Source organism: Mus caroli, unplaced genomic scaffold (assembly GCF_978045245.1).
Source record: "Mus caroli unplaced genomic scaffold, Mus_caroli_1 scaffold_1, whole genome shotgun sequence".
Taxonomy (NCBI): domain Eukaryota; kingdom Metazoa; phylum Chordata; class Mammalia; order Rodentia; family Muridae; genus Mus; species Mus caroli.
The window spans coordinates 65,221,102-65,238,556 of NW_028227256.1; the positions used below are offsets into that span (position 1 = coordinate 65,221,102).

The following is a 17,455-nucleotide window of genomic DNA, read 5'->3' on the forward strand; positions in this document are numbered from 1 at the left end:
TGAAAGAAAAGACTCTCTTTCACAAAGGCTTTCATCAGGAAGGCACCAGTAGGCATCAATGTCCTCTGGGTGACTTTGAGAGTCTTCTCTCCTTCCCCTGAGAAGCATGATTTCACATTCCTGAGGTGCGAGAAGCATTGTTACACAGAAAAATAATATTGTTTATAGAGAAGGGAACAAAATACCCATGAAAGGAGTTACAGAGACAAAGTTTGAAGCTAAGATGAAAGGATGGACTATCCAGAGACTACTCCACCCAGGAATCCATCCAAAAATCAGCCACCAAACCCAGACACTATTGCATATGCCAGAAATATTTTGCTGAAGGGACCCTGTTATACCTGTCTCGTGTGAGTCTATGCCAGTGTCTGGCAAACACAGAAGTGGATGCTCACAGTCATCTATTGGATGGAACACAGGGCCCCCAATAGAGAATCTAGAGAAAGCAGCCAAGGAGCTGAAGGGGTCTGCAACCCTATAGGTGGAACAACAATATGAACTAACCAGTACCCCCAGAGCTCGTGTCTCTAGCTGCATATATAGCAGAAGATGGCCTAGTCTGCCATCACTGGGAAGAGAGGCCTCTTGGTATTGCAAACTTTATATGTCCCAGTACAGGGGAACATCAGGTCCAAGAGGTGAGAGTGGGTGGGTAGGGGAGCGGGGCTAGGGGAGGGTATAGGGAACTTTCTGGATAGCATTTGAAATGTATATAAAGAAAGAAAAATATAGAAAGAAAGAATGGTTACTGTTACTAAGCAAACACGCCATCCTCAGAACTGTTTGGGATCTACATAAATGATGCCTTTTTGCACATGAAGAGTGAGGCTCAGATAACTGAAGGACCTTAAAGTCACACATCTACAATGGCTTAGAGTTTGATTCAAAACCTGAAAATCTGATTTTAAAGGGAGCATACAGTAACCACCATGTGGAATTCTTTCTCAGTAAAATATTAGAATAATTATAAGTAAAATCATCAAAATAAATGCAAAATCATTCTTTAAAATTATAGTTCAGTGGCCCAATCAATGTCTGAAAGAAGAAAGATAATTTCATGAGCATGGCAGAAATCCAAGACAAATCTTGGAAGACTACGCAAGACTTAAAATTTCTCTCTTATTCCCACTTACCTTTTCTCTTTCTCTTTTGCTTCATTTCTTAAATTTCCCTACTCTAGACAACTGTGTTAGCTGGTTTGCTCAAGCCCAAGTATCAATGTGCCACTGTTGTATGAATGAAACCACTCTAACCAAAAAAAATTTACCTTAGAACTTCTCATGATTATTTACTTATGGACAAATGATTTATGAAGATGACATATCACTTATTTGACCACTTTACAATTTAAGAGCCATTAAAGACATATGAATGGAAAAGCTATGAATGGATTTGATGACATAGATGAATCTCATACGTGTAATATTTAGTGAAAGTAGCCAGATGCATAAAACAATACTATATTATGATTGATAAAGTAGGATGGGAAGTTACACTATCTTAGGTGTTGGGGTTAGCATAATGGACACCACTGATAAAGGCAGCTACTGGAATCTATTGCTATTGTGATATTTCTTAATCTATCAGCTATGTTTCACAAATGCTTCATTGTCATCTAACAACACAAAATTATAATAAAACAATACATCACTTAAAATTCACATTTGCCTTTACTTTAGCACTGCTGTCTTTCTTGTAAAAAGATCTAATTAATTTGTTACTTAGAGCTAATAACATTTCTTATGTAACATTGCATTGCAAAGTTATTGTTTTCCTCGTTAAAATGTTTCATACAGTATTTTTAAAGTCATATTTCTTTATGTATAAAAATAACACAAAATTTATGTAATTTGTGATAAGATATATAGCTTATGGTATGTACTAAGCATTTTTATTTACACAAACAATACCATAATCACGGTATGGATTGTCCTATTATTGGTCAAATTCCTTCTTACCATTCAATAGTGAACTTTATCCCCCAAAGCCAAGCTTTGGGCCACCATGAATGATTTTCTGTCCTTGTAGTTTCATTTTTTTTTCAGAGTTTGATATAAAAAGAAAATCAAGCAGTATTTGTTTTTAACAGTCTGGCTTCTTTCATTCAGCATAGTAAATTCAGGATCCATCTATGGTGTGTGTAGCATCAATTTCTTCCTTTTTATTACTCAGGCATATTGCAGAGCATGGGTACACAACAACTCAATAGCCTAAGTTGCTTCCAGTTTTTGTTGATTATGATTAAAGCTACTATAAATATCTGTGTTCAAAATTTTGTGTAAAAATGGATCATATATTATGTCCTCTTAATTCCAATATGTGCTTTCTTTAACCTGTACAAAATATTTTTATGTTGTATTGATTCTGGAATATTTTTTCTATCTGAACATATACTAGTCAGTTCAAATAATACAAAATCATAAATTAAATTCAAATTACATAACCAATATCATATAAGCATCAATCAACACTTTCAGAATTCTCCTTGAAAGATTTTGATTTTTTAATTTTTTTTTATAAACTTAAGAATATTCTATTAGCATTCTAGGATGATGTCTAATTCTTTTAAACATACAAAATTCAAAATCAATGGTACTATTAAGTAGAACTCTGAAATTTTAATGAATGAAGGTAAAATCAAGAACTGAATCAAAATCTCTCATTTAGTCTACTAAAACTTCAGCCCGACTGGTTACTAATTTAGTCCGTGGTAACTAAGAAAGAATTTGAGTGATAAAATGGAACCATGGCAGATGTTACCTAGCATGTTGTGGTAAAGTGGAATGGCCCGTCCATGGGTAGTAAATGCAGTCATGACTAGTGGGACCGTTACACCTGCAAGCAATTGCAGAACAGAAAACATCATTCTCCATCCACAGTGGCATGCACACACATGCACCAGTGCTCACGCATGGAGCCTTGGAGGAAGAACATGAGAAGCAAGCACACCAAGTACCTATCCGTCAGGCCGATGCAGTCTTCAATGCTTGAACCTATGCACCTGCAGAGATGCAAAGTCAAAAGAAATACAAGAAAAGAGAAATCAGTCATTAAGACAAACAGAGAAGAACCAGTGAGATAGCGAGACAAATACCGGATGTCCCACATTCTTGTTGGTTTCATTAGGCAGTTTCTGGAATAGTATACTTTTAAAAACTGAGAGGAAATCACTTCCTAGCAGAAACACAGAAGTGAGTTGAGATAACCAGTCAAGTTCAATGCCAGAAAACACGGAGAGAGTAAAGGGAACTTTACCTGCTTCCATGGATAACTTGCACATGCATTGGTCTTTTCTGAAACATTCAACTCATTTACATCTTTCATTTCTATGCACAGCTATGTTAATTACTTGATAGTTTAATGACGATGGCTATTTTCATGTATAACGTTTCTCTTAAAACACCATTGGGTTTATGTAAAATCCCCCAAAAATCAATAAAAAGGCAATGAACAATTAATTGTAGTGGAATAGCCTTATGCCTGATGCTCATTAAAGAGGATCTTGGCAGAAAATAAGTTAATATATTTTAATGCAATTCCCATGGATAATTTTTATAATCAGATTATTTAAATCCTTGGTTATGAATCTCTTTAAGCTATTTTTGTCATTAAATGCGGATTTGTTTAAAAATCAAATGAATTGATTTGGCCTTTTTGCAATATGTCATGACCACTGTTAAGTAGCAGAAATATGATCTGTAAAGAGAAACTTTTGATAACTGTTATAATATTGAACTCAAAAGCAAACACTCTGTAGTAAACGAATAACTGTATACAGAGGTAGCTGAAGAATCAACCAAGATGGGTATTTGCTGGTTTTCTTTAACTACACAGAACTCTAATTTGTTTGTTAATATAAAGTATGCATGTTTCCCCAAACTCTCAAGTTTAAAATCTGAAAAAGGATCTGTAGGCACCCACAGATGTGGCCAGACCATAGGCAGCTTCTGTAACTGATGCCAGATGTTAGCAAGCTAACAGAATTCATGTGTTAACCACAAGTCATCACCTCTCCCGTTCATCATATCCTCTCTTACAGATATTCTACTAGGTAGAAAATCAGTTTGCTCTTTTACTGCAGTTTTATTTGTTTGCTTGTTTTCTGGTTTTGTTTTGGTCTTTTTTTGAGGGTCAGCTTTGAGCAGGACAAGTAAATCTTCACCTGCAAAAATGGTGACAAAAATCGATAAAATAAAGAGAAGCAGCTAGAACACACATCAGCGGCCAGGTGCCATACATCAGATCTAAGCAAAACAATTGAAATTGAAAAACAAACTACTACAAAACCCCTAAACTTGTCTCATATGGTTTTCTTTTATTCTGTTCTAAAGAACTATTTTTTTATGTGTTCTCGTGTCATCATCTTCAAAATGCTATTTTTATGACAGTACTGCCATTTTGTAAAATTAACAGTCTACTTCTTATATACAAGAGTCTGAAAATCTGTATTTTGTGTGTAATCTTTATAATGACCCTTGAAAGATTAAAAAAAAATCTTTCAACAATGAATGAGATTCTGTTTGAGGAGAGGGTGTGGATAATGAAATATTTTCATTCATCCAATACACCTGTGCGGTGAGCCTACTAACTTGCCTGTAACCTTTCAGGAGCTGCAGGGAGAAATGAGATGAATCAGACACTTTCCCACTCATTTCCATTGAGCTCACAGTTTGAAGATGACAGATGCACGAGCAGACGTTTACAGTATAGTTCTGTAAATATAATACGGTGGATGGACACCAGAATGTCATTTTAGTAGGTCATGGTCACCATGTGGGAGAGTCAGCAAGCTGTAGTTTGAGATACTGAGAGTAAAGGCTGGCATATCAGTGAGTGTTAGGGAGTCCAGACGAAGGAAAGCAGAAGCATAGTGTGAAAGCAAGACGTACTCTCTGAACAACAAATCTGAACAGACGGAGAGTGTAAAGGCAGGCACAGGGAGAGGAGAAAGACAATGGAAGGATCTTAGGGGCTGGATTTGGAGGGACTTAACTAGTAGACAAGGGAGAGCTGTTGGATAGTTTGAAAAATGCCATGTCTGTCTCTAGGTTTTTTGCTTCTGATGGATGGCTGAAAAAAAATGTGTTAAATCTACATAAGGAAACGTTTTATTTCTATCATAGGGAACAAAATTGTATAACTTTCAGGAAAATATGTGCAACCAGAAGTTAACTTATGAAAGGATTTAGCCAACTTCAGCAAAACAAATATTTTTATTTTTCTCTCATCTGTGTTTACAAAACACTAACTATATAAAATCACAGAAACACACAAACACACACACATGCACACGCACATGACCCAGAAGAAATGTAACTATCTAGGGGAAGAGAGAGGACCACCAGGATGAGGATTGAGAAAAAGGGGTTAGAAAAATAAAGACAGATGTGCTTAATACACACTATGTACTAGTATGAAAATATAAAAGCATGACAATTTGAAAGTCTACCCTGAAAAACAAAAGGTATGCTAGCAAACAGAAACTGTTACATTGCTAGACTCCTATCTGAAATCTCTTTGTCACATGGAGACTCATTAAGTGGGAGGCAGGTAGGCTGTTTTGGCATGGGGAACTGTTAGTCAGTGTCGGGAATAATAAAACAAATGGATGGGACAGTTACTAGCTCACAGGCATAGTCAGAATCTCAATCAATGCTGCTAATGCAATGTGGATGGGAGGAAAGGGGTTAACAGATGGTAAAATATTTCTAAGTGAAAACGATCTAATGGTTAAAGTATGAGCTACAGTTTAATTTAAAGAAAACACTTTGCAGTCCGGGTCCTTTCTTTTTTGTACACTGGACCATGAACTTGTATGGAATGGGCTCCAACAACTCAGCTCTTTTCCGTTAGTCATCACAAGTGTTCTTCTCTGGGTGGCGCAGGCTGGCGCTTCAGCTGAACCCGGGTGCCCTTCTCTTTGGCTTCTTTTATCTTCTAATCATTCTCCTTCACCTGCTTTAGGAAGTTGCCTCTGCTCTTTCAGTGCTTGATGTGCTCAATCTGCACATTGATCCTCTTGGCCAGAATCTTGCCCTTAACTTGCTTGTTTACAATTGTAGACTCCTCTGGTTTTGCCGTGGTAAAAGACATATGGGGCATTCCTTCTTAAACAGTGTCTATTCCCTTGATGTCTATTGTATCACCCTTTAGATTCACAGGATGTGACTAAAGGAACAACTCCATGGTTCCTAGAAGGCCTAGAGAACATATACCAGGTGCCTCTCCTCTTTCCCTTTGTGTTCATCATTTTGGTGACTTACTGGAAGATGACTGCCGCAGCTGAAAGCTATAATTTAAATTTCAGGAGAGTTGCAGCAGCAAGAAAAAAATTCAAAGGAGGGATATACTTCCTCACATGTTCACTTTAGGAGGAGGGACTGACACTTTAATTTTTTTCTTTGAGTCTAGACTTTACTATGTTTATTTTACAGGAAATCAAAAATGTTTCCTACAAGGTGGAAAAAAAGTGTTGAGCCACGGTCGTAGGGAGCAACTCCTTTGAAAAGGAACACTGGGAAGAGTGGTGATTGTCGAAGGGGAAAGATGGCATACATCTTAAGATGGTCTTTTGTATATAAAGCATAGGAAAGTATATTCGAATAAAACTGGACTGGAGAGAAACATCAACAGGTAAGGGCACATGCTGTACACCCATGAGGACTGGAGGTTGCATCCCAGCCCCTATGGAACAATCCCGATGTCCTGCAAAAGGGTGGAGCATCAGCTCAGAGGGAATTGGACATCTTCTTCTAGCCTCTGTATACAAGTGGGCAGATGAACTCTCTCTCTCTCTCTCTCTCTCTCTCTCTCTCTCTCTCTCTCTCTCTCTCTCTCTCTCTCTGTCACACACACACACACACACACACACGACAAATCTAAAATTAAATTAAATTAAATTAAATTAAATCTTGTATTGTCACTGTAACTAAATTAAAGAAAAAAAAACTTTAAAAAAATAGAGAGGTTGGCCATCAGGAAAAAAAGTCCAGAAAGATGTAGTAAAATTAGAAGTTTAAAAATAATTGTTCCTATATAGAAGTCATATGTTTTGGTTGTGTGAGAGTTGAGAAATACATTGCAGATGGGAACATAAATGCAAGCAGGTAGGGATGATGAGGGACAGAGAGAATATCAACAAGTGTTGAGCAAGTTGGTTCAACTTACTCAACTCAATACTATGGAGGTTTTCCAAGGTTCAAATTTGTTTATAAACTGAAGGTTATAGAAAGAAGTGAAAACCAAGAAAGAGGTGGGTTGGTTAAGGAGGGTCCACTTTTTAAGAATATAAATCACCATGTATTTAAAGATACCATTGTACTTTAGGTCTTCATACTTACTATAGAAAAACAGTTGATCAGAACATAAAATGTATATTGATTCGGCAAGATCATAAACTAAAAGAAACATCAAATTTTGAAGCACATAAATAGCAAATAAGGGAGTAAGATAGGTTTAGGAATCAAACCATTCAAAAATTAGTGCTCCAAAGTACAATAGTTACAGAAAGAGCAAAAATCCATAGCATGCTTTTGTATACCAAAACCACCTATGAAATTCTGGATTGTGACATCTTTAACATTTATTGTTCCATACTGATGCATACGTTTTACCGTGTAGTTCTGCCTTGTGTGTTTATAATGATCAGGTTGGCCTCAAATGAGAATTTGCCTGGTTCTGAATTTTGAACACTGAGATTAAAATGTGTGCCAACATGGCCAATCTTTATTTTAAATTTCTTTTTATCTTTTCTTTTTCAAATTCTTAATCATTTTGGTACACTATAAAATGTTCTTCTTTGGTATATAAATTGAATAACAAAAATGTGAGCCTATATCTGAATATAAATGTTTTGATATAAAGCAGTTCATTTACTTAGCTTTAAATGTCACCTTTACACAGACTAGAAACTTAACTGGAGAGATTGTTTAGATAACATTGGTCTGTAGGTATATCAGAAGGGGATTGCCTTGATTACTTATTGATGCAAAGGGATTCATTTTATTATGAGTGTCACCAATCCTAGGCAGGTAGGTAGTCCTGGGTTGTACAAGAAGGCTAATTGAACATTGAGCTTTTGACTAATCTGTAAGCAGTGTCCTCACTGGCTCTTTTTCTTTTAAAATTTCTGTGAATTTCTGTTCTTACCTCCTTCAGTGATAGACTGTGACCTAGGAATGAAGGCTGTAATAACATATTTTTCTATCCCTAGTTGGTTTTGGTGATGGTATTTTCAAAAGTAACTGAAAGAAACAAGTTTATTATCATGTATCACACAGAAGAGAGCAAACAAATAAAAGAAACAAAAACATGGGGCTAAAACATGGCCTCTATTCATGGCAAGAGGAGACAATATTTTTTCTTTCTTTATGTCTTTCTTTCTTCCTTCCTTCCTTTCCTTCTTCCCTATAAAACTATTGGTGAGAGGTTTCTATTAGGACTAAATGGTTAATTGTTTTAAAATATAATTGAAGAAATTTTAGACTCAATTTATTTAATTCACTTTTGGAGTAGTAAAATACATTTAAGGTATTAGATAATTTTATTTTCAGGACAATCGTTAAATTGCATTCAAAGGAAGAACATTATTTCTTAAAATTGTCATAGGGATGACTATTTTCATTAACTATTCCATTATCCCAGGTTATTGAACGAACTGAAAATCATGTACATGGGAGAGAGGAAATCTGTTTTCTGAAATAGAATTGAACTGTTGGGCTCATACTTACTGATAGGCTCAGTTATTAGATGGGCCAAGGGATAAGGTCATTCATCCCATCCTTCTGTTGTCCTGTGGTCTTTCCCTGGGTCATATTTCTATGTGTTTACACTTAATTTGATAAGAAGGGATGAACTCTCAAGGCCAACTGGTTGCTTCAGAATAAGATACCAAACACAGAGGGTATTCTGTGATTTAGTTCACGTCATGTAAGAATTTCTGAATTCTCCTCATGAGCTGGAATCACAACACTTTTATGGAACCAGTGGATGTGACTCTGCAGCTTATGATAAAGGGTAAGCTCGATGGAAGCAATCGTAATACCTTAGGACAAAGTCATCCATTGCAGACACATTGTCCTGGAAGAAGTGCAAACACGGCAGCCCACTCTGTCTCACTGTCATTCTGCAGCCTGGAGCTGTTGAGGGCATACTTCTATTTATTTGGACTTCTCAAGTGACCTGGTGAGATTTGTTCCTGCATGAATCCTCAGCTTCCCTTTTGTATGAGGTCCCAGTTTTGTTGCTGTGGTAATTTGAACCCTTTCCATTGGCCAGAGCTTCTGTCTCCCTCTACTATATATGTTTCCTTTATTATACAATCACGATGTAAAAGGCTGACGAAGAAGACGCTACAGCCACACATCCAGACTAGGCTGTGTTCTCCTTTTCATTTCCCTGATGGCTTCATTGTAATTAGATTTGCAAAAACAGCAAAAGGTCTCATTTTGAATGGCAACAGCTGTTGACATCGACATTATATTGAATAATTTACCGGTTTAATTTTAGTTGCAAAACAATAAAACCCTCTTGTGGATGATTTTCACAGGCAAAGTTTTCTCTTTCTCTTGCTGACTCCTCTGCTCCAGCAGCACAAGTTGTAATTTTTTTTCAAAAAAATACTCTCAACTCAAGTGTAACAAAACTCACAAGGGGAACCGTTTATTACTTCTGTTTTCCTTGAAGCAAAGTGTGTAGGTGACTGTCTCAGTGCCTTCAGCCTGTGTGCTTATGCAGAAACTAAGAAGTTGGCAGTCAGCTCTTCTGGGCTGCATTTGACTTTTATTGCAGAATATTGTTTTACTTTTTGAGAATCTGCTAATTCACAGAGTGACTTAGCTGATTTCATGACTGGTAGGAAGTTCTAGCAGCATCCAAAAATTGATGTTGTCTTGGCAGAAAATGATATTGCTTGCTTCCCTTTTTCAATATCTTCTAACAGTGAAGCCTTCATCTGGCAGGACAATCTCCTTACAGAACCTCTACTTTCCTGCCAGATAGAAAGTGTCCAATTATGTGCATACAAGTGTTTCTGTGCATACACTGGTGGTATGCACTGACAATGGAGGTGAAATTTTATGAGGAGAAGGATAGTGTGCTGAACTGTTCTCAACTCTATCAATATTTATCCTTCAGAGGATACAAAGGGAGAATTCTTACTGAGATAAGACAGCATTTTTCTTTTTTTTTAAAGAAATAGACTGGGATTTGCTTGAGGTGACATTATTTCCACTGGTGTACAAGTTCTTTCTCCAATGTCTCTATAAGTGACCATAACACTGAAGAAAGACAATTTCATCAATTTGTGTTTACCCAATTATTATTAATACCATAGGTTATGCTGCACAACACTTCCTCTTGAATTGAAAATATGTATGTATCATCCTGAATTGTTTCATGACAGTGAAAGAACTCTATGTTCTAGGACAATGTACAATAAAATGACTCACATGACTAACAACAGTATTAGTTAAGTTGTCAACACACATATGAGCAGACTATCATTTCTTCCTTCTCCTTCATGGCTGCCAGCTACCGGGTTTCATTGAAGGACTAATCCAAAGTGGTAATTGTTAAAGAGATATTCTTATTTTAGGATTTTATAGTGAAGAAATAGAAACCAACTTATACATTTAGTAAAAAAAAATCTCTATGATATAAGTACTATATTGTATCTTCTAATATCCAAAGCACACTAGCTTCATGAAGATGCTAATAGTATGGTAAATGTAGGTAAACTATAAGCAGAGATATTTTCGAGGTCCACCTAGAAAGAATTTCTGTTAAATTGAACATGTAAAATGTAATGCTACATATCATTTCCAGAGACGATTTCAGGGTACGTAGATGGCATCGTGTAATGAATAATGAAACATATTAATCCTTTCAACTGGAAACATGTACATGCCTTAGACCTGAACCAGAGAGGATGCTTACCCCTGGGTGCAGTTTGGATGGCATGGGTGGCACTCCCGATCCTGATCTGCATACTTAAAAATGAAACTGTTCGCTCCCTGTAGGCCATCTGGACATTTCTCCACACAGTTTGGACCATCCTTAAAATGAGAGCACTTTGTGCAGTTGTCAGGTCCCTGAGATATGAAAAAGGAAAAACAAATATGGAGTAATAAAACTGGGTTCAAATCCCTCCGTAAGGTGTTCATGTTGTTTAGTTTTCTTAGGCATTTGTGAATGACAAGTTTATTCTCCTCTAAGGGAGAGCACTCCATTAACACCAACATAAGTTATGGCTATTGAAGTATAACCAGCACTAACAGAACCTTCAGGCTTTTCTTTGTAAAGCTGTATTTAGTGAAATCATACTAGCATCATGTTATCAAATATACTCTAGAAACGCGTCCCTTTTGAAGTCAGCTTGTTTCACTGTCCTGATCTTCATGTCATTTTTCTTATGTGACTTAACTTTATCTCTAATATGTCCCAATGTCTGTTGTTGTTGCTGCTGTTACTGTTGTTTATTTGTAAAGGGTATCAACATTTTCTTCTTGTGGTTCATTCCTAATGGTATTAGAAAGCAACAATATATGTAAATAATAAATTTTCCAAAGGTATGCTTATCACCATTACTGGAAAATATATATATATATCCACCAAATAGTTAATGAGTAATATGCATAATGGAAATTAGAATCCACTGTTTTTCATGGCATGAAGGCTTTTCTAGTGATTGTTTAAAAATAACAACAATATCAACTAACTGGACCCCCAGAGATTCCAGGGACTAAACCACCAACCAAAGAGTACACATGGAGGGGGTCCATGGCTCCAGCTGCACATGCATAAGGCATCAGTGGGAGGAGAGGCCCTTGGTTCTTTGGAGGCTAGATACCCTAGCATAGGGAGATGCTAGGGCAGTGCGGAGGGAATGGGTTGGTGGTGGTGGTGGAACAACCCTCATAGAGGCAGTGGTGGTGGGGAATAGGGGTTTCTGGAGGATAAACCAAGAAGGGTACAGAATTTAAAATGTAAATAAATAAAATAACCAATAAAATGCACTATGATTGAATTTTCAGATATTAAGCATCCTATACATATAATAATTCTTTGGTTATTCTTTGTATCAACTTGTCTTATAATGATGCTTAAAACGATGTGATATACGCTTATATGAATTTCTGAAAAACCATAGAACAGTCTTTAACTCATATAATATACATTCTGATAAGCAAATGCCAAAAATTATATTCTAAGTATTTTAAAGATTAAAAAAATGATATGAAGAAACTTATCCAATGATGAAGGTAGCATGAACATTACTAACTAAAATATAGTGATACAGCTTCATATATTTTTATTTATAACCTACATAATGATTTTAATAAGTACAAAGTTCATAAGCAAAAATAATATGAAAGCAATAATAAAAGTAATATGTATTTGCTTGTTTATAATTATTTTTATTTTTAAGACAGTGTCTCCCAGCTAAGCCCATGTTGGTCTCAAACACATAATTCACATTCATCAGCCTCCAGATTGCTGGTTTATATGCATGTATCATCATGCCCAGTCACAAGATTAACATTTTAATACTAATTTTAACATCAAAAGTGATACTATCCTGGCATTAAACTTTCCAGAAAGACATAGTATATTTTGAGATTAAAGCAAGTTGAGAACAGTTTTATTAAAAAACTGTTTTTTTATAGTTGTGATCTTAACTATATAAAAAATGATAATCTAAACTTAGATAAATAGTATGTTGGAAATATACAACAAAACCAAAAAGAATTATCTAGTGAAGAATAGTAATGAAAACAAGAAAAAGTAATCAGAAAGAAGCTAGTGAGTTTAGATAAAGTAGCTATCTATTCCATTATTTTGACGTGAAACTCAGAACTAAAATAAAATAAAATAATTTTAAGTTACCCTGTGAAACCTGATCCCCATTCTACCTAAAGAGTTGCTAATGTTAACTTCTCATTTCCTCCCAAAGAAGAATACTTCACATGCTTCCAATTTTAACACCTGCTCATGGGTACTTAGGCACGTAATACTATCTATTATACAAAATCATTTACTGTGCAAGTATGCTCAGTGGCATGACTTATTCTACAAGACAAGAGACATGCTTCTTGCAGAATGCAGAATAAAGCTTACAATAAGTAGATTAGGTGGAGTCTGAATCAGGCATTATTCTTCTATTAAATTCCTATAATATAAAATGATACCCAGGCAAAAATTATATAAGACATAAAAATGTCATGAACTAAAATTATTTTTCATTAATACATTCTAATATGTTTCATGACTATTTATTTGTTTCACCAGGATACAAAACAAAGCATCTTCAGATGATATAGTTAAAATGTATTTTAACAAGTTTCTAAGTGGTTGAAGTGCACTGGCTCCTATTTTATTTTCCTATATAGAATCATCTAATGATTACATTAGGCAATCATCTAATGCGTACTTACACAGTGTGGAATTATCAAGGATTTTAAGGGCCTAGGACAGTGACTGACAAAGATGAAGGTTCATTCTTTCTTAACTCTGGTACTAAACTGCCTCTGAACTCAACAACCTAGACAGCCAATAGAGTGACAGATTAAATCCTAATGTGCACATTACATTATTTTTCTCAGTGCCAGTTGATTTTCCCGGGTAGCTTCTAAAGAAAACAAAGCTACCTTTCAGAACTGTACAGTGATGCTCTATCATCTCTGTGTGAGGACTGCCATTCACCTCCCAGAGCAGGGAAGACAAATCTTACTTTGAATAATGAAATGGAAGTGGAAGCCATATGTAAGAGGATGAGAACTGAATATTCCAGTCTCCTCTTGGCATTCTGCCAGTAGGAACACTTCATGTAGAAGTGAGGATGCTGTAAATTCAGAGCTTATGGTCATAACAAGGGGTGACTCCCTTTGAATAGTTTTAAGACTTTCAGAGTATGGTACATAAAAAATAAATATTTTTCTGAGAGAAAATACTAGGATAAGATTATTATACAAGCACAGCTTCGATGAACTATAACAGCTGTTTTACATTTTGTAAAGATGTTTAAAAGCTCTTATACTTTGGTTATGAGCTTAGCCTTTAATGGCTGAGCCATCTTTCCAGCCTAACCCTAACCCTGAAAACGGGGCAGGGTGGGGGTGGGGGGATAGGATCAGGTATGGGAGGGGATGGGGAAGATATACCGAAGGTTTCAGAAAATTGAACAGAGTTGTATAGTACTGGGGTATGGGGAACTGAGGGTAGCCACCAGAAAGTCCCAGAAGACAAGCAAGCAAGAAGCTCCCAAACTCAACAGGGATGACATTAGCTGAAATACTCAACAAAGAGAAGTGAGAACTTGTATAGACCATATCCAGAGGTTAGGCATGGCCCCCGGTTGAGGGATGGGGCCACCCACCCACTTCAAAAAATATTATCCCAGAATTGCTCCCGTCTAAAGGAAATACAACGACAAAGAGTGGAGCAGAGACTGAAGGAAAGGACATCCAGAGACTGCCCCACCTGAAGAACCATCCCATATGTATCCACCAAACCCAGACACTATTGCTGATGCCACGAAGTGCTTGCTGACAGGAGCCTGATATAGCTGTCTCCTGAGAGGCTCTGCCAGATTCTGACAAATACAGAGGCAGATGCACACAGCCAGCCATGGGACTGAGCATATGGAACCCAGTGGAGGAGTTAAGGGAAAGACTGAAGGAGCTGAAGGGTTTTGCAACCCCATAGGAAGAACAACAATAGCATCCAACCAGACACCCCAGAGCTCCTAAGGACTAAACCACCAACCATAGAGTACACATGGCTCCAGCTGCATATATAGCAGAGGATGCCCTTATCTGGCAACAATGGGAGGGGAGGCCCTTGGTTCTGTGAAGGCTTGATGCCCCAGTGTAGGGGAATGCCAGGGTGGTCAGGTAGGAGTGAGAGGGTGGGTGGGGGAACACCCTCATAGAAGCAAGGGAAAGGGGGACAGGATAGGGGGTTTTTGGAGAGCAAACCAGGAAAGGGGATAACATTTGAAATGTAAATAAATAAAATAACCAAAAATTTTTTTTGAAAATGTTTAATAGCTCAGTCCACCTTTTCTTCTCTTGCTGCTCTTCAGCCTACATCCTGCTTTTTTTATTTCCCATTCCACAGTTCTCATCTTATCTCTTTCATTGGATGTACTCAGGGAAGTGAAAGTAGGGAAAATGAATGGATGATAATTTCACAAATAATACAAAAATTAAACAATCAAGACCAAGTGCAGGCATACCAGTGTATCAAAGCAAAGGCTACCTTTTATGTCACTCTACTCTTCTGAGGAGAGCAAGGATTTCTATCATATTTGTGTAGGATTACCCCTCTCATTTAACACACAGCTGTCATTTTACGTATAAAACCCTGAACACACTACTGTGTGGAAGAAAAACTGAAACTTGCAGACAGGAGGCTAACATAACTGTCACCAGAGAGACTTCACTCTTCAACTGATGGAAACTGATGCAGAGACCCACAGCCAAACACTAAGCAGAGCTAGAGGAATCTAGTAGATGAGGGAAAGAGCCAGAGAGATCAAGGACACCACAAGGAAACCTGGGCCAGTAACAGTTGATAGTCACTTAACTGCCAACCCCAGAGCCTGCATAGCATGGACCTAGTCCCTGTGCACATATTGTTCAACTTTGTCTTCTTGAGGGACACCTAAGAGAAGCAGCAAGGGCTGTCTCTGCTTCTGTTGCTTGATTTTGGGATCCTTTCTCCTAAGTGGGTGGCCTTTCCTAACATCAATAGGACAAGATGTGCCTAGTCTTATTGCAACTTGATAGGCTAGGGCTGGTTGATTTCCATAAGAGGCCTGCCCATTTCAGAAGGGAAAGGGGAGGAGAGGAAAGGGGAGGGAAGGGCAGCGTAATCACTTTAGGGAAATGAAGTGAATGTGTTGAAACCATTTGCATGATATTTTAAACATTTGTTTTTAATGTGCCTTGGTGTTTTGCCTCCATGTCAGTCTATTTGAGGGTGTCAGGTCCTCTGGAATTTTAATTACAGACAGTTGTGAGCTGTCATGTGGGAGCTTGGAATTGAACTCAGATTCTGTGGAAGAACAGCTAGTGGTCTTAACTGCATAGCTATCTCTCCAGCACAGAAGCATCAAACATTTTAAAACAGATATCTCCTGTGAAATTATGCTAGCCAAATATAGTGTAGTGCATATTATATTTAGATTTCATAAGCAAATTAATTTCCTATGAATAGAATTAATTGTATTGAAAGCATTTGTTGTTAATAACACTTTGTTATTTTGAAATCTCAGAAGGGCAGAAACATTTGAAATATAAAAACATCAGTTTTAAGGTACAGAATGTGAACTAAATAAGAAAAAAATTATGAATAAATTCATGATTTTTTGAAGAATATTATCGAATGAGAGTTAACATATAAAAACAGCAGTGGAACTGGATGCAAAGTAAGCATTAAGCAGTGGCACATACCGGACAAAACTTATGTTTCTTTAAGATTTGTGCAGAATAAAGGAGGGAGTAAAAAGAACGGAAATAATACATGTCAAAAATATTGTTACAAAAGGATGGAAATCCACAGTAAGCAATGGAGCAGCCAGCCACACTTGCAGCAATCAACAAATTAAACATGTGCACATGGTTAACCTCGAGAGTCACTTTCTAAGTAGTATTTCTCTATGACTATGTCTAATACACACTGACTAGATCTAGAGACACCTGATGCTCTCAGCCTTGTCAGGAGGAAATGGCTCAGGATTGATTATCTTATCATTCATTTTCAAGTGTTTAATTTCTAAAAGAAACCTCGTTTCCATTAGAGACTTACTGCCATTTAAATGTGTAAGCCTTAAGGTACTCTTGTAGACACCTCAACTTGCTTCCCCAACCCACTGGGGAAACCTCCTTTCTTTTGTGATGGAATATATTTACTTGTGAATGCATTGCCAATGTCATGCAACAGATCAACTTTGTTATCATGACTCTTTACAGTAGAGAAACACAGCAATTACCAATGCCCTTGGACCATATAAATGTCAAGGAACAACATTTCATCCTATAGACTCTAGTTGTTCATGCCACATAACCACATTTCCACTTCCTGAAGGCCTGCCTTTTCATATGCATCAGTCCTTGGAAAGGCTGACTTTTCTACTCCGGGTAAAAAGAGTTCCAGGCTGGCTCACCGAGGTCTGATGGGAGTTTGAAGGGCTAATAGCTTTATTTTTCCTAAGTGACTTAAATGCTGAATAAGCATACACATACACAAAATATATAGTATTAGGGTTTAAATACATTTTCATGATACCAGAGTTCTTGCTTGTGCCCAAATGTTGATCCCCAATTCCATTCTAAGAAGTGGCTCAGTAACAGAAGAACTAAGTATTTATCTAAAGAAGGAAGAATGGATAAATTTTAATGACAAACACAGATTGATCTTGAGAAACCCAAGGTGTGGAAATCAGAGGGCGAGG

At 36.9% G+C, this 17,455-nt stretch overlaps 1 protein-coding gene across 6 annotated transcripts in view; it reads right to left on the reverse strand.

The window, feature by feature from the left end:
- Erbb4 (erb-b2 receptor tyrosine kinase 4) overlaps positions 1–17,455 on the reverse strand; it is a 1,038,774-nt gene that overhangs the window by 241,821 nt on the left and 779,498 nt on the right. For 4 of the 6 annotated variants that reach the window (XM_021186126.3, XM_021185960.3, XM_029481143.2 and 1 more), the window contains exons 15-16: positions 10,936–11,090; positions 2,761–2,835 (exon numbers count right to left, since the gene is read on the reverse strand). In XM_021186126.3, coding sequence (XP_021041785.1) covers positions 2,761–2,835; positions 10,936–11,090 — 230 coding nt within the window. Of the gene's footprint in view, positions 1–2,760; positions 2,836–2,956; positions 3,002–10,935; positions 11,091–17,455 lie in introns of all 6 variants that reach the window. The other 2 variants (XM_021186207.3, XM_021186041.3) reach the window with 1 other exon arrangement.